The sequence below is a fragment of the Rhinolophus hipposideros genome, assembly GCF_964194185.1.
Source record: "Rhinolophus hipposideros genome assembly, chromosome: 8".
In the NCBI taxonomy this organism is placed as follows: Eukaryota; Metazoa; Chordata; class Mammalia; order Chiroptera; family Rhinolophidae; genus Rhinolophus; species Rhinolophus hipposideros.
The window spans coordinates 49,575,235-49,598,651 of record NC_138054.1 but is presented as its reverse complement, the minus strand read 5'-3'; the positions used below and the strand labels follow the sequence as shown (position 1 = coordinate 49,598,651).

Genomic DNA, 23,417 nt, shown 5'->3' with positions numbered 1-23,417 from the left:
GATAAATGGTTTTCACCTAGATTCAGAGACGTCCTGAGCTTTATATAGAAAAGGGCTTGTTTTCCTGGTGGGTGGAAGTGAACTAGGAAAGGGAGTAGAAACAACTATAAAAGCATAATTTGTGTGAAGAAGTTTGCCTAGCACATAGAGTATTGACAGTAAGGTACTATTGATAAGGTATATATTTGTTAGGGTTGCCATGCAAAACGCCATAGACAAAGTGGCTTAAACAACAGAAATTTATCTTCTCACATATGTGGAGGCTAGAAGTCTGAGATCAAGGTGTCAACAAGGTTAGTTTCTTCTGCGGCCTCTCTTCTTCGCTTGAAGATGGCTGTCTTCCCTGTTTTCTTCATATGGTCTTTCCTCTGTGCATGGTAGGTCTGTGTACAAATTTCCTCTTCTTATAAGGATATGAGTCATATTGGATTAGAGAGCACCCTAATGACCTCAATCAAAATGCACTTACTGAGTGTTACGCATAGGCACTAGATGTTCAGAGGTGAGAATACCGACTTGAAGGAAAAAGCAGGAGTAAGATGCAGTGGTGGGAGCAGTTCAAGTATTGGTTAGAGGCATTGAAATCCCTTTTGTTATCTATTCAATGAACATTTTAAGCACCAACTTTGTTCTTAATACCGTGCCGGAAGGGAGAGATGGATACCAACTTTCGTCATTTGAAGATGTATATTTTCTCACATATTAATGTTTCTGAAATTATATGTGTTCATAACTAATTTAAGTGGCAACATTGTTTTCTTTCTTAGTGGCACATAAAATAATGGTGCTTCTTGCAATTGATAGAGCCAATTTGATTCAATAAAACATGGTTTTTGGTTTGCCAAACACGGGTCTTGTTCACAAAATGCTTAATATGTATGATCTTGCAATAGAACTGGAAATCCTCCTATGGTTGTAACCATGTAACATCCTTGATCAATTTGCTCTTTTCCTTTGGGCCTTAAATATGTGTTTACTCAAGTATGGCTGTCTATTTTCCCATTGTACTCTCTCCCTCATTCTTCAGCCAAATGAAAGCCTTTCATATCTCTTTCAGTCCCAACTTCTTTCTTAGGCTCTGATTCATAACTGGCACCTGAATAGTAGTACTTTGTTGTCTTGATGTCACCTCGAACTCAATACAATGCATCATTTTCCCCTCTAAGCCAACTTCCCTTCTAGGCTTCCCTAGAATTTTCAGACCTAGTAAGTCAGACTTGAAATGTTGGGAGCTATTCTTGATTTTTCCCTCTTTTGTTCTACTTTTTCTACATATCTAGCATGTCACCAAGACTTATACATCCTTCTTGCACTGATCTCTTCTTTTCCAGTTCCATGATTACCATCGCAGTCCAGGCCCTTATCTAACCATGCAAAGACTATAATGATTTCTACCTCTTCCTCTGATTCATCTTATCTATTATCATCTCTTTAAATTTTCTCTAACACTGTACTATACACTTGTTAAAAGTCATTTAATGGCCCCTTACTAATCATTAAATAAATTCCAAACACCAGAGCCTGGTATTCAAGGTTCTCCACAGTTATTCCTTTCCAGCTTCATCACCCACCATCTAAACCGGAGGAAGTGTTCTGCACTTTTCAGCTGCCACAAGTGTGGCTTGGACCATTTCCTTTGTCTACAGTCCTATTCCCATACTCTTGGCTTATGTAAGCCCAGGCTTTCCTTCAAAACTCAGCTGACTCCTCCAGGGAGAGCATTTGCTGATAGTTTTTAGTTCCCAGTGAACCCTACTAAGTCCTATAGTGCTTACTGCATATACCAACAATCTGCATTTAGCATGTGCTCCCTTCTATTCCTTTTATGCAAGAAAACGTCTTCCCAATAAGAATTACATTTCTTGAGGGCAGGGACTTGGCCGTATTTCTCCACGTTTCCAGTACCAATGGTTTTTTTAAAACATAGCAGAATAAAATTTTAGATCTGGAAGTTTAGCCCCATTGACTCATTTCACGGATGAAGAAACCAAGATCCAGCGAGTTCAGAACCACTTGGTATAAAACTATAGCCAGAGCTTTGCTGAAACTTATGGATTATAAATTAGAGGAGTGGGCTTATACAGAACGGCAGGATTTAGAAGGTAGGAAGGAGAGCATTCCCTGAACCCAGGAGGGAATGCAGTTATGTTTTGGCAGGTTTGGGACTAGGTGATGCAAGCTGCCTGGTGGGGAACGTGCCGTGGCGACGGCTGCTCTTCTGCATACCCCCCAGGCTCCCAAAAATGTCAGACGTTCGACCACGTTTCTTACGTGAACTGACTTCTTAGCCTTCATACATCCTTCTTCGCAGGCACGTGGCTTGAAGAGAGCGAAGCCGGTTGCCTTTTTGACTCCCTGAGGGCACAGGCCCAGAGGAGGACATACTGCCTGGCGGTGGGAACCGGCCAAGGGCTCTCCACTCCGTGCAGCGAGCCAGGACGCGCCCCTGGCAGGAATCTGTAGACCAGGCAGCAGCTCAGGCCTTGGCCACGATCCCAGGAAAGAGGAGCAAGGGGCTTTCCACCTGCCCCAAGCCGAACCCGGGCCGCAGGCCTCTCGGGTTCCGGCCGCTCCTGCCACGCCTCCCGGGCCGGCCGCCTCCTCTCCGCGCTCTCCCCGCCCCGCCCCTCACGCTCGACGGGCTCGCGCCCGCGCCGGGCTCGCGGGCGGCGCGCGAGCGTGCGAAGGCGGAAGACGGGGCGGGAGGGGGCGCTCTGCCGCGTGGGCGCGCGCGCAGGCGCCTTTCGGGGACCCGCTGCCGGCGCGAATCTCAATGTGCTGCGGGCCGCGGGGTAAGAGGCCGCGATGCTGGGGTTCGGGACCGCTCCGCCAGGGTGGGGAGGGGCTGGGGACTCCCGAGCCTGCGCGCAGCTGGTGACTGGGCTCCCCGGATCGGGTTCACTCCTGGGGCGGCCTCCAGGCCTCCGCAGTCCAGCCTGCAGGCTCGCTTGGGGGTCGGGTGCGGGACGCGGTGCTGGTGCTGGTGGTGGGGCCCCTTGGCGGGAGCGACTTGTGGCCCTGTTCCTGCGCGCCTGAGGGTCTGGCCTGCTGGAGACAGTGGGGAGAAAGGTCAGGAGAGGTCCCCTTTGCAAGACGTGCTCACCGGGGACAGCAGCACTCCCTGGGTATTGTGTCCACCTCGGGGGAAGGACCTTTCGGACTACAAGGAACGAATTACGCCCTGGGAAGTGGACGGCCGACTTCTCTTCTGCTGAATCGCACCCCGAGGGAGAAGTAGGACGGAAAACTGTGGCAACTTCCTGGCCCAGTCGATGGGTTAGAAAGTTACTGTATTTTGCTTTACAGATGGAAAAAGTAATAACCCCGTTTACTGTTCAAGGAGAAGAGATAGGTGAAAAAGTCTTACATAACATCCTTAAGCACAAAGGATTTGGTAAAATTAGGTACCGTCCCTCTTCCCACACGGAGATCTCCATTCAGCATACACCGATGCTCATCGACTTGGGATGTGGTTCTCCATCCAGATAAAACCCATCCTAAGGTGAAAATATCCTAAGTTGAAAATGCGTGTAATACGCCTAACCTACCCAACATCATAGCTCAGCTTAGTCTACCTTAAACATGCTCAGAACACTTACGTTAGCCTGCAATTAATTGGGCAATGACTCTTGAGGTCATTGCCTTCCCCGTCCTCTCACCAGAAGCAAGAGACAGGCATTTTGTAGACAGGATGGGATGTGAAAACACAATATCCAAAACAACGCTGGCAACAGTACGCTGTAGAGTCTGGGTTGTTTGTTTACCTTTGTGATTCTGTGACTGACAGAGCTGTGGGCTGGCTGGTACCACTCCCAGCATCAGGACAATCGTAGGGCCCGTGACTAGCCTAGGAAAAGATCAAAATTCGAACTATGGTTTCTACTGAATTCGTATCGATTTTGCACCATCGTAAAGTTGAAAATCTTAGATCAAACCATGGTAAGTCGGATTGGTCGGTACTTTATGAATACTTATTGTCAGCATTTTTCCTACGTGCAGAGAACAAAGTAACAGCTAAGACAGGAGGATGCCTGCTTGCATGGAGCTTATTTATAGTCTAGTTCACAAATAAATATAATTTCCTTTTATACTTTTTTATTGGAATATAACATGTACAGTATAATACTGTACACAAATCATAAGTTGTAACCTGTTGATTTAGCATAAACACATCTTTTATCCACCACTCAAATCAAGAAACAATATTCACAGCACCTTTTCAGAAGGCTTGCCCTGGAGACCTCACCCAATCGCCATCCTCTCTATCCTCCCCAAAGGTAATCTCCTGATTTCTACTACCATAGATTAGTTTTGCCTATTTATGAGACTCTCATAAATGGAACCACATGTATTCTTTGGTGTCTAGCTTTTCTTACTTAAAATTGTTTGTGAGATTGCTCCATTATACTTGCTCCATTATACTTGTTTGTGAGATTGCACCAAAGAATACATATAATTTCTGATTAGTGAAAAGAATTAGGAAGAAAATTAAAGGAGTGTTACAGTAAGAGACAGAAACCATAGTAGGGTGGTCAGGGATGATCTTTCTGAGAGGATGACTTGAAATATATTATGAAGGATGAAAGATTGGCTAATGAGCTGTGTTAAGAGCATTCCAAGCAGAGGGAATAGAAGTGGAAAGGAACTGAGGTATGAATGAACCTGACAGTTTCTAGGAAGAGGGGTAAGAACTTGTGGGAAAGTGGGAGGAGATGAAATTGGAGAGATAGGCAGGGTCAGATCAGAGGGTCTTATGGTTGGGGTATTTGGATTTTATTCTAAATTTAATAGATGTCAGAAGAGATGTTTTTGATGTCCTTTAGTTCCTAATGTGAGCCACTTGAGGTTGGGAAGGGGAAGGCCTATCCATTTTACTCATCAAAGAAGTCCGATAAAAGTTGCAATACTGGGCAACTACTGGGAATTAGGGGAAACATTAACCTGTTGGGAGACCAAATCTTCTTTTGAATTGTCAGGATTTATATTCAGGCACATAGTGTGCTTCCAAAATCACATTTAATAGGCACTTTATAAGTTAGTTATCTGTTCTACACTCTATAAAACGATTCTTGTCAAGCAGTTGCTCAGCTTCTGTTGAAACTGTTAAAGAGGAACTCCTTTCTCATGAAGCTTATTTTATTTTTGGAAAGCTCTAAATTGTCAGAGAAATGTTCCTAATAATCAAAATACCTGTAACATTAGTTATCAGTTCTGGGTCCATACAGTACTACTGATTATCATCTGTTATCTACTGACCCCCTATCAGTACACACATAGTTCAGTTTTTGGTTTGTTTTTTTCACGTTTAAGTGCAAGACTTTGAATTTATCCGTGTCATGATTTCTGGAGTTAGATTTGGTTCATCATAGATGTTCTCCATATCATTTTGGATATGATTATTTAATCCATCAGTTAGCTATCCCTTTAACCACTTAAACTTGATCAGCACGATATTAGTTAAGCATTATGTTCTTTTTAAGTGCATCATGATTATTAAGTGTAATTGGTAGTTTATTTTTGTTACTTAAAGGTTCCTGGGGAAGTACTTAAATATGATTATCTGGAACTGTGGATAATTAATTTAACTTGGTCATGTTAAGTGATTTAAATTTCCAAGACAATATTGGTTAAACTACATTTTTAAATCCAGGGATTAGCATTTGTGAAATTAATTTTACACATGATGTCTCAGCAGAAAGTAGAGTGCCATTTTGCAATATATAGTGCAGCATGTTGATAAAAGGGGCTTTTCAAGTTAGACTTTGAGAATTTGAATAGTTTATAATGGCTTAGAATCTTGTCAAACCCAGACTCAACATCAGAAGGTGATTTAATTTTAAATTTTCCTCTTTGCCTCTGTAATAGAACTCCTAATGAACAATGAAATGATCAAAGGTGGATGTAGTAGGAAGGAGGAAAAGAGGGAATTTATATAATCCAAATTTGAATAATAGAGTTACATAGCCTGATTAAATAGTTTGTGTCATTCTACCTGATTGTGATGCTAGACTTCATTAGTTTTAGAGTTGGCTTTTGCTATTTTTATTTTAAATAAGAAAATAATTTTTGCCCAATAGGTGTAATATGCCAGATTCCCTCTAAATTTTTCAGTTGACTTACTAATTTTATTTTTCTGAATATACTTAAAATATAATGTTAAAATGGCCTAGAATTCTTCAAAGCTTTATACTTTTAAACTCCTCAACCTAAGGGAAAATGTGAAAAAAATGAAACATGTAAATGATTAATTGAATTTTGTTTCTTCTTGTATTTTCTCTTAAAAGTTGGGGTTATTCTTATTGAATCTTGCAAAAAGGTTCATTCTTTAAAATGGAAAGTTGATGCAAGTATATTTTGGAAGAAAAGACATAAAAAATCAAACTACATCAATTACATTAGTGGAAAACTTTCTCAAACTAAATAGGAAGATAAAATTCCTTTTTCTCTTTGTACCAAAGATAAATCACCCCTTTGTTTACCTTCTGGTCTTATTTTTACCTGTGGGTGAACATGCTCTAGGTAGAATTGACTGTTCTACTATCTATATACCTCTGTTTTTCTTCAGATACATTCCCTTGTTAGAGCAGATCCTGTTTCTATCTTTAGATATCCTGAGTCCCATTTCATAGGGAGATCTACCTCTCAAGGTGTATTTTCCAACTAGAGGACTAGAGAGTAAAGAACTTAAAACTAACCCCTTTCTATCTTTCTACTTGGTTTAATGGGTTTGTTGTTATAGGTACTATGCTCAGCTAAATCTTGGTATCTTTTTTTCCCCCCTCCAGGACACTTCTTCATAGACTTAAAAATCAGTATTTAACTGGAAACGAAGCATCACTTAAAATCCTCTCAAACTCCTAATTCCAAAGAATCGATAACATTCTCTGATCAAGAAAAGAAGTCACTGGGTATTAAAAGTATTCTGGCACTGGTCCTGTTTCTTCCCTCCCTAAACTTGAAGAAGAAATATGGAGAAGTGGTACTTGATGACAACTGTGGTCCTAATAGGACTAACAGTACGGTGGACAGTTTCTCTTAATTCTTATTCAGGTAACACATGTTTACTGTTTAAAAGATAGGTAAATATTCCTTTGAATAGTTTTTGTTTGTTTGCTTTTGGTAATAGTTTACAGTTTTCTGAACAGGACAGAAGAATTTCAGGCTTCCTTGGTGTGGTCAAGAAAATACATATAAACATCTAATTCTAACAAAATGCATTTGTATAGAGCCCAGGATAGTTAAGACACTCCCAAAGTGGAACTACCAGTTGGGAGGACATGCCTCACAACGTATCAAGACTTAATGTAAAATTATAGTAATAAAACATGGCAGTATCAAGCCAGTGGTTCAAAATGGAGAAACAGAAACAGACCCATGCATACGTGAAAACCCAGTATAGACAGAGCTGGTAATGCAGATTAATGCAATAAATGAAGTAAAACAACTAATCCATATGAAAAAAATTTTTAAGTGGAACTCTATCTCACGTTACACACAAAATTCAATTCTAAGGCGATAAGGACTTAAATAGGAAAGATAAATCTTTAAATTTCTTAGAAGAAAATTTTACGAAAATATCTATGATATTTTTCTAGGAGTAGGGAAGGATTTGTTAAGATATAAAAAGCACAAATTATAAAGTAAAAAGATTGATAAATTTCATTACCTTAAAACAAAAAACTTCTGTATAGCACAGGGAATATAGTCAATGATATTGTAATAACTATGTATGATGCCAGGTGGGTACTAGAATTATCGGGGGGATCACTTTGTAAGTTATATAAATCACTGTGCTGTATACCTGGAGCTAATATAATATTGAATGTAAACTAATTTAAAAATTAAAAAATAAAAACATCAGAAACCTAAAAAACCAAAAATCAAAAACTCCTGTTCATCAAAAGACACCTTAAAGTGTGAAAAGATAGGTCATAAACTAGAAGATATTTGCAACTTGTACAAAGGTTAGCTTCCAGAGTATACAAAACACATAAGGAAAATAAAAACACACAACAAAATATAGAATACATAAGAAAAAACTCAATAGAATTATACAAATGATTAAGCAAAGATCACAGAAAAGGAAATATAAATGGTCAATAAACACAAAAGATATGCTCAATCTTTTAGAAATGAATGAAATTCTAGTTAAATGAATTTAGCAATGAAGGAAATTCAAATTAAAACTACAATGAAATATCATTTCACACATTCCATCCTGGCGCAAATTCAAAAGTTTAACATTACCAAATGTTGTGAAGGGTGCAGAGTCTCTGGAACCCTCCCACTTGGGAAATGCGTCAGTCTTAGAAAGGCTTAGCATGCATGACCTTGATAAAATTTGCTCCAGGAATTGGCATAAATATTTTCTAGTTCATCTGTTGCCCTTGCTTTGTTCTACATCTGAGGTTCAGTGTGGGCTTAGAAATTGGACACAATAGCATAAGGACTTGACACTGCTGCTGGTTAGACAATGGAGAGGGCCATGTGAGAAGGAACACGAGTGGCCTCTAGTTGCAGAGAGTAGCCCTTAGCTGACAGTCATCAAAGAAGCCTTGTACCTGTAGCTGAAAGGAACTGAATTGTGCCAATAGCCTGAATGAGCTTGGAAATGAATTGTTTCCCTATCCCTCCAGATAAGAGTCCAGACTGGCTGATGCGTTATTTTGGCCTTGTGATCCCCTGCGCAGAGGTCGTATTATAGCTAAGCCCACGCAGACTTCTGGACTACAGACTGAGATTATAAAAGAATGTTGTCTGAAGCTGCTAAATTTGTATTAATTGTTAATACAGCAATAGAAAACTAATATACACATATATGTCTTTTTAAAAAATCAGATTGTCAAGGTCCAGTGAAAAACCTTGTTGGGATTTTGATTGGAATTAGACATTCTTCAATACTGTTGATTAACTTTGGGGGGAATTGGCAATCATTAACATAGCGGGGCTTCTAATTCACTAGTTAAGGTGGTATGTTTTTCCATTTATTTAAGTCTTTAATGTCTTTTTAACAGAATTTTATAATTTTCTACATAAAAATCTTACACATCCATTCTTAGATGTATTCCTAAGTATCTTAAATATTTTTTTCCCTACCATTGTGGATATCTTTTTAAAATTTGCTTTTCTAAATGCTTGTTACTGGGGTATAAAAATGTGGCTCATTTTTTCTATTTGGCAATCTTTCTAAACTCTTATAATTCTAATAACATATCTGAAGGGTCTTTTTGATTTTCTGTGTAAAAAAAAAACAAATGGTCTGGGACTAATGATATTTTTATTTTCCACTGTTTACACTTTTAATTTCTCTTTCTTGTCTTTTTATCGCTAGGAACTATTTCAATGTTGAATAGAAGTAGTGATTCAGGTATCTCCATCTTGTTCCTAATTTTAACTTTTAATTCACAATTGAGTATGTTTTTGTTCTTTCTAGCATTGAGTCAACCTCGCATTCCTAGAATAACCCTATTTGTACATTAGTACCTGTTTTCACTACCTGAAAGAAACCTGAAGATTTTTGCTTTTACAAAAAAAAGCCGTTTACTGTACTAATGTAGGTCTTTTGTAAAAGCAAAGTGGGGAATACTCTTCACTTTATGCCATTTTAGCTTACGAAAGTTTTCTGGGAATGATTTGCTTTCGGATAGCAGAGGAAACCAATGTTATTTATTTATTTATTTATTTATTTATTTATTTATTTATTTACTTACTTATTTATTTATTTATTTACTATATTGCTAGATTTGGCTTAATAATGTTTAAGATTTTAGCATCTACACTCTTAAATGGTCCCATAAGAAAGTCAACAGAACAAGATTACTTTTGGATTACTATATAAGAAAAGCATTGTTACTATATGTTAGAATATTTGTAGACATCTTTTGTAGGTAATGATTCTGTCAGAATTCTCAACTCCATCGTAAAGAATATAATAGTTAGCATTCACATGTGAAGAACTTCTGTATCATGGGAGGCCGAGAGAATTAATGAATACAACATCTGTGATTCCAGTACAATTTTTTTATCTCTATGAATTCAAATACTTTTTTTTGTTATAATTTGTTTTTAACATTCTTATTTTAATTTGCTTTTTGTTTTATTTTTGTTTGAAAATTGTGATTAGGAAGCATAAGAATGAGGAAGCTCAGGTGAGCTTGCTCAGTATTGATCCATTATTTCTTCTTTGGAAATGCATATATTGGATAGGTAAACTCCTTATGTATATTATATTTTAAATTTTTCTAAAATTTATTCCCTTTACATATACCCCTTACATAAAAGTGCTGATTATGTAATTAGTTTTTATAGATCTAAGAATATTGAATAAATATTGTTTGTTGCTTTTAAACAAGCCATGGGGAAGAGACAAATTCTGATTTTAGTATTGATTGTTTATCGAATCATGTAGAGAGTCACAGTTCCTCTATACTTGATCCAAAGTGTTACCAATGTTTTTAGAGCAAATAGCAACACTTGAACCAATTTTAATAATCTTTTTTTTCTAAGCTGTGTTCACTGTTTAGGAGGAGAAAGTCATAGAGAATCATTTTTTGTAACATGTTATTGTTAAAGTATGACTGTTGTATTTAGTTGGTTAGTTTCTTTCAGGTTACCTATTACTATTTGTAATGTTTCTTCTTACGGGTATCATATAAAAGGGGGATTTTATTCTTGCAAATTTTAGCCAATTTCACTTCTCTTAGAATGTTTAAATGTAAAGGCAAGTAGTATGTATTGTTTTCAAAGAAACTACGTGCTTTTTAAATTCTAACATAATTCTGAATAGTTTAGCCATTACTAAAATGAATATTTAAGTGGTGCTTAAGCTTATTTTCCTGAGAATGAGACAAAATTGAAGGTTTGTAAATCTACATTAGTGTGGTTTCTTTATGTAATTCTGAATCTCATGTAAATGAATTTGTAGAATTAATCACAGTGGAAGGAATCCTTTTTGTCCTTCCCAAGTGAAGCTCCCTTAGGTACAGTTGCGCTGTCCTTCTGGGTTGCTTTAAGGGCACTTTAGCAGTTTTAAAAACTTAAGTACTAATTTCATAGCCAGTGTCAGCTGAATTTATTGAAGTAGGTCAGACTCAGGATAAAAACTTGTTTCTCAACCCTAAAGAGAGTCATTATCTATTCTTCTATTTGTTAGAGAATGGTAATAAATTCTTCCACATTGACCACAGTCTACAGCAATGTCAAAAAATCTAGGTAGCCGGGTATGTTTTTCAGGTATAGGAAATTACTAAGATCCTCTCTGACTTTCATTGCCCTAGTGGACCAAAAACAAACAAACAAAAACAAAACAAAGAAAAAATAAAATCAACTCCATTCCCCCTATAGACAATAATTGTATTTCTAAAAACAGAAACACAACAGCTATAAAATGCGGTTACGCATCTATACACATGCAACAAGGCAGTTAATTCAATGAGGAATTATCTTCCCTTTTTTTTATTGTAGGCTATTCTCCCCCTCCTGTTCTGTTCATTGAGGAAGTTTTGTTTTTTTTTTTAAATTAAATTTATTGGGGTGACAATTGTTAGTAAATTTACATAGATTTCAGGTGTACAATTCTGTATTACATCATCTATAAATCCCATTGTGTGTTCACCACCCAGAGTCAGTTCTCCTTCCATCACCATGTATTTGATCCCCCTTACCCTCATCTCCCACCCCCCACCCCCTTACCCATTGAGGAAGTTTTTAATGAAAGCATAGGTACTGTCTTCCTAGCAATATGTTTCTTTTGAACTCTGGAAAATCATAGGAACTAAAATTCTTATTTAGGTAGCAGTTAGGAAATTGTATAGTCATGTGAAAATGTAAGTATTGCGAGAAGTCAATAATTAATGATCAGTATGTTTTTAATTTATAAGGGAAGACGATTCTTGAAAGTTCGATGTAAGTTGACAGAAGAGATGTACGAATAGGGAGTAGGCAGCATGAACAGAGGCTTGGAATTTCAAAGTGTAAGACAGCAACTTAAAGATGGTTTTGGGCAAGAACCAATATATGGGCATTGTGTTAAAGTAGCCTTGGCACAATTAATTGGTCTGTCGTCACAAATTGCTTAATGTTGCACATTCAGTAAGTGGAAAATCAGGGATTTAAATCTTTTGAATTTAAAATCCTTGCTATATCACACTGATTATATCAACATCCTTGTTATACCATCATTCACTGAGAATCTACTAGATGCCATTTCATCCTGAGAATACAAAACTGAACCAGATATGGTTCAGTTTTCTGAGAGAGAGACAGAGGTGTGTGTATGTGTGTTTGTGTGTGTGTACATGTACTATGGGTAATTCCTTGTGATAATCACTCAGTTCATATGCTTTGGTGATGTTAATCTGCTTTCCCCATGATTTATCTCATAGTGGGAGTATCTCCTTGGATGGGGATTCTAGCATTTAAAGAATATTGTTATAATATAGCTGTTAAATGCAAAAAAATCTACTTTGTAGTGTTTCAAACCTGGACAAAACCTGGGCTGGATTTCAATGAGTTATAATATGTTATTCTCCAATATGGCCACACCTTCCCTAGGGATTAATGAGTATATCGGACTAGATGTGATTTTTTTTTTTTAAAATTATTTTTCTCAGTTACAGTTGACATTCAGTATTATTTTATATTAGTTTCATGTGTTTAGACATTTATATAATTTATATAGTGACCGCACCCCCATTAGTCTAGTACCCACCTGGCACTATACATAGTTGTTGTAACATTACTGACTATATTCCCTATACTGTTCTTTACATCCCCATGACTGTTTTGGAACTGCCAATTTGTATTTCTTAATCCCTTCACCTTTTTTACCCAGCTCCCTAACCGCCATCCTCTCTGGCAATCATCAATTTGTTCTCTCTGTCTATGAGTCTGTTTCTGTTTTGTTTGTTCATTTACTTTGTTCTTTAGATGGACTATATGTGATTTTCACTTGCTGATTAAAAACCTGTGACTGTACTATACCTCTCTGGGCCTTGTCACAATTTTGTAGTCAACTGCTAGTTATATAGTAGATTTTTATCATTTACTAAATGGAATTACTTTTATGTCATTTTTAAATGATTTAAGGTTAATAACCTACTTAACCAAATTGTGAGGCAATACAGAGTGGGGGCTAAGAGCATGGATTATGGAGCCAGTCTGCCTGGGTTCAGATCCAGACTCTACTACTTATTACCTGGGTGACCATTGCCTCCATTTTTCCAGCTGTAAAGTGGGGATGATAATACGTACTTCATTGTTGTGTTTGGCATGTAGTAGGCACTACCAATTGTTAGTTATTAAAGATCCATTATAACTTTATTTGCAATTTTGAAATTAAAAAGAGTATAAGTTGCCAGTTTTTATATAACTCATTTGTCAGCAAAGAAGCAAAGCCTGACTTAACTGTCTTTGTTTTTGGTTCTGTACTTGACCTTAAGTTATTTATGTTAGTTTATAAAAACCCCTTTTCAAATACAGATTTGTTATTATTATGGTTTCATGATACTTATTGGACAGTATAGTTTTTTTTATTTTTATTATTATTGGGGAAGGAGAACAGGACTTTATTGGGGAACAGTATGTACTTCCAGGACTTTTTTCCAAGTCAAGTTGTTGTCCTTTCAATCTTAGTTGTGGAGGGTGCCATTCAGCTTCAAGTTGTTGTCCTTTCAGTCTTAGTTGTGGAGGGCGCAGCTCAGCTCCAGGTCCAGTTGCTGTTGCTAGTTGCAGGGGGCACTGCCCACTATCCCTTGTGGGAGTCGAACTGAACCGGCAACCTTGTGGTTCAGAGGATGCGCTCCAACAGTCTGAGTCATCCAGGAGGCAGCTCAGCTCAGCCGTGTTCAATCTTAGTTGCAGGGGGCGCTGCCCACCATCCCTTGCGGGACTTGAGGAATTGAACCCACAACTTTGTGGTTGAGAGCCCTCTGACCCATGTGGGAATCGAACCAGCAGCCTTCGGAGTTAGGAGCATGGAGCTCTAACTGCCTGAGCCACTGGGCCGGCTCTGGACAGTATAGTTGACAGTCTCATGAAGTAAAAGTAAATTTGGATATCTTATAATTAGTATTTTCAACTAATTAATAACTAACAGTAACTAATTAATGTTAACAATATTTATTGAATGTTTACTGTGTGCCAGGTACTAACTATACTGTGCATTTTATATCCATTGTCTTCTTTATTCCAATAGTCCTCTGGGTAAGTAGTATCGATCCTGTTTTTAATGCGCTGACTTAGGGAGGTTAAGTATCGCCTAAGGTCACACAGTCACTCAGTGTACTAGCTGTGCTAGGATTTACACCTTATTTCTGATTTTTCTTGTAACTTTTGTGTTCTTTTTCTTCACCTACAACACTACCTCTATAATTTAGGTAATTTTCATAAGGAAATAAAAATCACTGATACACTAAAGTACTGTTGTTTTGCCATTTTTACTTTTCATCTTAGGTGCTGGGAAACCCCCTATGTTTGGTGATTATGAAGCTCAGAGACACTGGCAAGAAATTACTTTTAATTTACCAATCAAACAATGGTATGGATAATTTTAACTTGATTTTATTGTTTATTATAGTCCATTAATATAGATGTGAAGATATTTAAAAGGAAAATAATGCTTTTTTTTTCATCTTAAGCATCCTCATCTTTCTATATACTGATGTCACGTACATTAATTACTTTGCACATTGTAGGCCCATATTGAAATTTCATACTCCTGAAAGTTACCCCTATGCTCATTTACTAGCTGGAATATGGCCCTGAACTAGAACTTTGATTATAGAACACTGAATGCCTTAGAAGCTCCTCTGGACATAAATTGTGGAAGTTTATAGGCTAAACATATTTCTTCGGGAGGTTTTGCAAAGTTTCTCTGTTAGGGACGTACGAAATGTCAGAAAGGGTTAGCTGAGTGGTGAAAAGTGTAGGTGCTAGAGTCAGACTGCCTGCATTCAGTTCCTGGCTCTACTATTTATTTACTAGCGATATGACCTTTGGCAGCTTATTTAACTTTTTCTGCTACAGTTTTATCACTTGTAGAATGGAAGTAATAGAAAAACATATTTCACTGGGTTATTATGAGGATTGAATAAAATAATACATGTAAAGCACTTAGACCAGTGCCTGCAATGTAATGAGCTCTCAATAAATGTTAGCTATGGTTATATCTTCACAGAAATTCATTCTTGTGTCATGTTTTTGAACATGTTTTGATAATAACTGATGGCATTATTTATGGCCTTTACTGGTTGCCTGCTAGATTACTTTATTAGAGATTGCCTATACAAAGTCTTCCTATTGTTTTGTTGATATCTTTGGTCACTGCTTTATATATAACTCCTTTATGAGAGAGTTTCATAGAAGAACTTCATACTGAACCCTCTGTTAATAGGTTGGCTGTACCCTAGTCAGAGTTTGGAGCATTTAAAATAGAGATTGGCTAAATATTTGGCACTAACCTTTATTCTATTTTGTGTATCTTTCAGATCCTCAGACATTGATTTAACCAGTGAATAGCACTGTTCAGATTATTAGTATATTCTTAATGTTTTTGTCAAGCTTGATTGGTAGAATAGGGTAATATTTGCTCAGGTAAACCAGACCACTGCTTTTGAGCTTTGTAATTCTTTTCTATTCTTTTGTAAATATTACACAGATAAGATAATTGTGTTCTTGGCTGTTAATTTGGTAAGCAGTTTGTTCTCAACAAAGATGTTAATAGAAATTAAATATAATTATTAAGTATTGAAAGGTTAGAGAAAATTGATAAATTGCAGCTTTTGGCTTAATGCTAGGTGGCGATAACACTGATTCCAGGAGTAAGAATATAATCTTAATCCGGTAAAGTCAGCCGATAAATACTGATCTACCTTAGTTTTCAGTTTTTGGTGCCACTGGCCTCCTACTTTGGCCCAGATAATCAAGAATGGACTATATGTATACATTTTCATTCTTTTGCTTTATTATAAACCAGAAATGTATAACTCAGAAAATAAAAAACCTATGATTAGGTTTTTACTATCATCTATGAGTTTTTAAAAATTATGCAATGCCTGAAATAATTTTGGTGGTAAGTTTCAAAGTGTTGAAAAAAATCAAGGTTGTATAGCATGAGAATTCTGAGTGTCTTTATCCTCCATCATGACAACGCTCCATGTCACACATCGCTTCTGGTACTGCAATTTCTGTCTAAGAAAAATATTATGGTGTGTCCTCATCCACCTTATCCACTGGATCTGGCACCGTGCGATTTCTGGCTCTTCTCAAAAATCAAAATGACCATGAAAAGAAACTAATTTTGAATCAATTCAGGTCATTGAGGCAGCCACGACAGCACAACTAAAGACACTCATAAAAGAGGACTTCCAGAACTGCTTCAGAAAGTGGCAAGAACGATGGGATAAGTGTGTTCGAAGTGGGGGGAGTGTTTTGAGGGGGATTAATGGTAATGTGTCTTTGCCTGACATTAAGAAAATGAATGTGAATAATACATCACGATGAATGCTAACTTAAAATCTTTTTAAAATTCCATAGAGATTGTGATGCTGAGTAATTGTTACCTATTTCAAAAGGCTATGAATGATCGTTATTTGTGAGTTATAAAGTTTGGTCTCCATTATTGTAAATTCTTCTTAGGACCGAGAAAATAAGTGGATAGAAAAAACTGACTAGTTACAAAGGATGTAATTTAGAAACCTGTTTACATAAATTTAATTTTCATTTCTTGAATCATAGTAATTGTTTATAGTTTCTTCCCATTCTGGCTAAATAGAGGATCCCATTAGTTTATGAATATTATATCTAGTTTTCTTCCTTAATTCACAGAATCTTGCAAAGAATAGGCTCTCATCACGTTTGTTGACTGTTTTCAGTCTTATTAAGTCTGTTTCATGAAATATTTCTTTCCATAAACCTAATCTTTATGTGTTCTTTGATATTCATTTTTTACTTTTTAAGATTTTGATTTCATATTGTTTCTCTAATTTGTTAGACTGTCAGAAGCAAATTGTCTTTTTTGTTGCATATTTTCTTTTGTATAAGTGTTAATCATCAATTAAGTCTACTAACAGAGTGATAATAAGCTCCAATTTACCTTGGACAATCATTATTTGCATCTGTTGTGGTTATCTATGAATACCTTTCTATTTCACTCTCAAGAGTACCTTGGTTTAGTCAATAAATTATTTAGGCACTCTACTCAATAACAACTTTTAATTGGGAGTTCACAAAAATTTTTAGAAGAAGGGGAAAAGACAAAAAAGTTGAGGTGAACTTTTAAAATTTATATAACATTTTATATTTTGCATTTCAAGTCAGTTAAATGAGATGTTAAATAAAAGTCTGTTTCCTGAATATTGATTAATGGAATGGTGCTTTTTTTCTTTTTCAGGTATTTTAACAGCAGTGATAATGATTTACTGTATTGGGGATTGGATTATCCACCTCTTACAGCTTATCATAGTCTTTTATGTGCTTATGTGTAAGTTTTTTTCTTTAATATAACTAAATATTTATGCTCTTAGCAGATATAGTAAGAAACAGTGTGACCTGACATTGTTGAATAGAGGAGAGCTTGTTTGTATCTACTACTGTATTATGGTTTACAAAGAAAGCACTATGCCTTTACAATTGGGTAAACTTATAAGAAAGTTAACTATCAGAGTTTGAAATTTCCATAATTCCTTTGGAGGATAGGCTAGAAATGCAAAAATCTAGCTTTGATTTGAAGCAGAGTGGTTACCAGTTGTGCATAGTTAGTTGTGCACAGGAAAGCTTTTTTCTGGAATGGTCCAGAATGGCCCAAAGTAAATGAAAAACATAGGTCCAAATGGTATTCTGACTAATCTGTCAAGTTAGAAATTAGAATTATTGTAGTGTTTCACTTATGCTTTAAGATCAGGATTGGAATTCCTTCTTTTACAGAAATGGAATGCTCTATAGAAGATTAGGAACTTCTATTTGATAAAAACCCATGTCTACTCTGTTGTAGTATTCCATTGCAGTGGTATTCCATGTCAGGAGAAATTTGGGGAACTTCTTCACAGTATCTTCTGAACTCATCTTATTTGTTTTATTATTTCCTATTTCATAAAAATTAGCTTCCTAGATTTAAAACGTATTCCTAAACTTCATCATCAGTTATACTTTGCAGTGTTAAGAGTAATGTAATATGATTGAAAACTTAATTTATCTTTTTTAAATAACAATTATTGTAAGCTTTATGCAGTGATTTATGATTAATAGCTATTTATTTTATTTGATTATTATGATAACTGAAAATATTAAATTATAAAACATGATCCTCTGTTCAATACTAGCATATTGTTCTTTATAAACTAATATATTTAATAAATGAAATGTGATACATTAGATTGTTTTTAACACTGGAAGAATTGTGAAGGTAGGGCAGTTAGTAACATGTTACATGATTTTGTTGGAAGATGAACAAGGCAGACTCTTTTATAGCTTAAGTCAGTTTCACATAATTAAATAAAAAGACTATGCCTTGACTCTATCACTTTATAAGAGCAATGGCTACTTCTTAAAATAGAATCATATGTTCAGATGTCCTTATTGCTAAAAGTGATGGGGAATAAAGTGCATGTATATATGCTTTGATTTGCAGGGCAAAGTTTATAAATCCAGACTGGATTGCTCTCCATACATCACGTGGATACGAGAGTCAGGCACATAAGCTCTTTATGCGTACAACAGGTAAAAAGAACAATAGGTATTGAGTGCGAAATTTGATTTTGAAAAAAATTTTGAAAAACTGGTAAAAGATTCTATTGTTGCTATTGACTTTGAAAATTGTACAACTATACATATACATGTATATGTAGAATGCATGACCAAAATGTATTTGTAAACTCAAATGTATTTGTATCTCACTTGAGGTCAAGTAGCTATAAATTGAAGTTTTAGTTGTTTAGGCTGTTGCTTTAATATACTAATTCCAAATCCCTTTCACCTTTTTCTTAAACTTTACAGTTGTATCTCATTCGTTGTACTGCTGTAGTTGTGTCTCATTCATTGTATTGCTGTGCACTGCAGCTAAATTAAATAATCCACTCAACAAATGTTTATTGAGCATTTATTGTGTGATCTAAGAGTTGAAAGTAATAAGCTTAGATTTCTTTAAAAGCTTTACATGACATAGACTTTAATGCTAGCCCTGCCTTTTCCTTAATTAGTCTCAATTTAGCAGAGTTTGTTCTCTTCACTATTCATCCAGTCATGGAATCTATTAGCCCAAGAGATAATCTGCTGGTCTGTCTTTCCCTGGGTGCTTTAATCCTCTGAACTGCATACGCACCACATGTTTAGTTTCTGAGCCAATACCTGTATCTGCGGGGAACTCAAAATCTTGAGACAGTCTACTCTATTTTTAGAGAGCCCCAATCATTAAAAATTTCTTTCTTATATTGAACCATCACTAGTTATTTTAGGTTCTGTTTCCTTGGGCTACACAGAATAAGTCTGATCCTTTATATACCTAATACCCTACAGACATTTGAAGTCACCTGTTCCCCAGATTAATAGCTCTGAGTAGCTATTTCTTAGGGAACCAGTTTGTTGAATGGTTTTGAGGTCTCCTTTGAATATGTTTCAGTTCTTCAGTGTCATCTTAAATGTGGCATCTGGAGCTGAAAACAGATAGCATGCACCTAACACTCACAGTTTGCTATCATTTATCTTATTCTGGACACTATGTTTAGTGTAGTACAAGTATTTGTTTTTCTTTGTTGTAAAAAGACTGAACATTCAGAATTATGAATTTTTTTTAAACTTTTTTCAGTTTCCTCCTCACCTGGGTCTCTCAAGTTCTTTATATGCATTAATTAACAAAAGTTTATGTATTTTTAAATAAATATTAACATTTAAAAAAGATTTTCCTTTGCATCGATCAGCACATTTGAGCTATTCTTCACACCAGAAAAATTGGAGAGTACACTTATTTAAAAATAAAAAAAGGTTATCTTCCTTTGCTTTGAGTATTTTTAAAGTCCAAGTCAGAGCAAAGAGAGCATTAATTTTGCATACATCTAATTGATTTCATGTGTGAATTTGTTAGAGAAAATTAAGAAAAGAGACTCTGTAGTACTATATCAATTGAAATTTGGCAGAGGTGAAGGGACTAGAAAGGGCTCACATGTAAAGAACTTGTCCAGAGTGGGTAGGAAGCTTGTGTTAATAGAATTCCCATTCAAGGTTGGAGGAAGGGAGGCAGTTAATAGGTTATTGCAGATCCTGATGGTCTCACACTTAAAATCATTTGCTTGTTTTTACAGTGTTAATTGCTGATTTGCTGATTTACATACCTGCAGTGGTTTTGTACTGCTGTTGTTTAAAAGAAATGTCAACTAAGAAAAAGGTAAGTTTTAAAGCAACCTGACATTTCTTCTCTGAAATGTTTTATTAGCTTAACTGTTAAACATGGCGCTTAAGGAAGCCATGCTTTTGGGAACAGATACTAATAGGGAACAGTATATCTCTGTTACTTTTCATTTAGAAAACATCAACTTACCTTAATTATTTTAATGCCCAACGATAGTAATTAGATGTACCGAATTTTAGAAGTTACGTACTGCTGAATTACACAGCATGTTGAATTTATTGCTTAACTAGTAGATCTGAATTTTGAGTTGGCCTGTGAGAATGACTAAACTAAAAGGCATCTTGAGGAATTGCTATATATTCTCATAGTCACAGTTAACAGATACTCTTTTTGGTGATTTTATGTCGGTTAATCTTTAGATTAACTTCTCTGATTGTATCTAAAAGTGCTTTCTCTGACAAATGTATTTTAATGATTTTTCCCTTTTTAATGAAGTATCCTATGTCACCTCCATGAAAACTTTAGTGTTTAAAGAGTTGTTTTATAAAAATTGTATTTTTGATAAGTAGAAGGGGGGAACATTTTCTACTGTGTTAAATGAAACTACACTTTTACTCTGATTGATTCAAGTAACAGATTGCTTTCTTATTTCACAATATTTTTCTTTGCAGATTGCTAATGCATTATGCATATTGCTGTATCCAGGCCTTATTCTTATCGACTATGGACATTTCCAGTATCCTTTACTAATTTAGACATGAAGTCTGATGCACATTATAAAATCTAGGCTCAATTTGTATAATGTCATCTAGTAATCTCTTATTTGATAGGGTACTTGCTTATGTGAACTATTTTCACAATGATATGTAAGAATCTCTCCACAAAGCTTTTACATGAAGGGTAAAGTACAGCTTTATTAAAAGTAGAATTGCTTTTTCACATCGGTTTGGCTTGATAACTGATTCTCTTCCAGAGAGTTGGAAAAAGAATGCCAAGTATGATTATGCTCTCCTAATTTGAAAAAGGTGTAACATATCTTCTATCTTTTGTAAATGTTATCTGACACTGACAAAGGAAAAACAATCTTAGATTTTTTGTGTTTTAAAACAAGATGTTTCTCTAACAGATAGTGGTAACTGAAAGCTTCAGGAAACTGAAACTGAATAATTAAAATTTACTATGTGTATTTTATGTGTGTAATTTTTGATACCGAAAACAAGGAACATTCAAATAAACAAATCTTAGAGGAAAGTTGATAAAATCCGTACATGATTCTCCAATTTGTCTTCTAATATATTAAATGTTACTACTATCTGTTCTCATCTGTCTCAAAGGAAATAAAAGACATAATTCACAGCAACATGATTGCTCAATTAATATCTTTGCCTTTTGATGCCAATCTGTTTTAGTTATAATAAAATCAATATGTGCCTCTGTCAAAGGACTTGCAAAAGATACTCAAATTTGTTGTTTTTATTATCATATATTTTTAGTCTGTCCACTTTCCTATTTGAGCTCTTTCTTTTTACTTTATTATTTTGGCATTGTGAGATCAGGGCTATCAGATACTCTGGTAATATCAAAACCACTGATATAAAGAAATGAAAAAAAAGTTGTTTACAAGATTTAAAAAACTGTATTTACTTCGAAATATATATCACCTATACAGAAAAGTGCACAAAATGTAAATGGGAACCTCAGTGAATTGGCAAGCTTTTACCATGTCAAGAAATAGAACATTGCCAGTATCCAAAACTATACTTGCATACTTTTAAGTATTTCTCCGTCCTCCCTTTCCAAAGGTAGCACATACTAAGTGTTAATACTGTAGTTTAGTTTCCCCCTTTTTGAACTTAATGTAAAAGAGACAACACAGTAGGTATTCCTTTGTGTCTTGTGTTTTTGGTTCAACATTTGTGTTTGTGAATTACTCATGTAGTTGTATGTAGCTATAGTTTGTTCACTTACATTGCTTCACAATATTCCATTGCACGAATATCAGTAATTCTATTACTAATAGACATTTGGATTGCTTCCGGGTTTTGGCTCTGATGAATATGCTACTATGAACATTCTTGTAAATGTCTCTTTTTGTACAGATGTAAATATATTTCTTATGAGTGGAACTGCTGAGTTAGAGGTGTGCACATGTTTAATTTTAGATATCTCAAAGGCTTTTAAGCATGGTATACCAATTAGCACTCCCATTAGCAGTGGTGTAAAAGTTCTAGGTGCTCATCTTCACCAACTGTCAGTTATTTTCATTTTAACCTTCTGGTATATTTCTAGGTATCTGCCCTGTAATTTGAATCAAATTCTTGAAGCTTCTGGCTTTATGTCATTTATGGGGAAACATTTTTCTAACCAGTAGGTACTTTACTTCCCTCATTTGTGAAAAGGGGATAATGATAACCCATACTTTGTAGACTTTTTGAAAATGAAATGAATATTTGTAAAGCACATAAAGCAGTACCTGGGAGATACTAAGCACTATGTAAATATTTATTGCTATTATCTGTTACTGCTTCTGCTGCTATTATTACTATTTTTTTACTTTTTAGGCTCTGAAATTTTATGATTTGTTTAGGTACAGGTGTTTTTGACAATTGTTTTGGACATTCTATGGGTAATTCAGTTTGAAGGCTCATGTTCTTCAGTTCTGGGAAATTCTCTTATTTCGTTGATAATTTTCTCACTTCATTCTTTCTTGAACTTATTAGACAGATATTAGATCTTTCATCTCCATTTTGGGCATCTTTGTCTTTTTATGGTTTGGAAGATTATCTTGATTTTAACATTTCTAGTAAATTTCATTTGTTTTGTTCAGCATATCTTAAATTTCAACTTACTTTTTTTTCTTTCCTTATTGTTTTCTGAATTATTTCCATTCTTCTTGGGTCAGTATTTTTCCCTGTTTCATTTTGGTCCTTTTTCTGTCTTAGATTTTCCTTCAGTGTCTATTTGATACGAATATATCTAGACCATACACCGTATGATCCCATTTATATAATATGTCCAAAAGAGGCAATTCTATAGAAACAGTGTAGATTCATGGCTGCCTGGAACTGGGGGAACGGGC

General features: G+C 35.6%; 1 protein-coding gene across 2 annotated transcripts in view; it reads left to right on the top strand.

Moving 5' to 3' along the window:
- The first annotated feature begins 2,664 nt into the window (after nt 1-2,664).
- ALG6 (ALG6 alpha-1,3-glucosyltransferase) overlaps nt 2,665-23,417 on the top strand; it is a 42,163-nt gene continuing 21,410 nt past the window's right edge. The window contains exons 1-8 of one of the 2 annotated variants that reach the window (XM_081056301.1): nt 2,702-2,792; nt 6,786-7,050; nt 9,332-9,367; nt 14,452-14,536; nt 17,390-17,479; nt 18,626-18,714; nt 20,292-20,374; nt 21,010-21,074. In XM_081056301.1, coding sequence (XP_080912427.1) covers nt 6,969-7,050; nt 9,332-9,367; nt 14,452-14,536; nt 17,390-17,479; nt 18,626-18,714; nt 20,292-20,374; nt 21,010-21,074 — 530 coding nt within the window. In that variant the 5' untranslated portion in view covers nt 2,702-2,792; nt 6,786-6,968. Of the gene's footprint in view, nt 2,793-6,785; nt 7,051-9,331; nt 9,368-14,451; nt 14,537-17,389; nt 17,480-18,625; nt 18,715-20,291; nt 20,375-21,009; nt 21,075-23,417 lie in introns of both variants that reach the window. The other variant, XM_081056302.1, reaches the window with a different exon arrangement.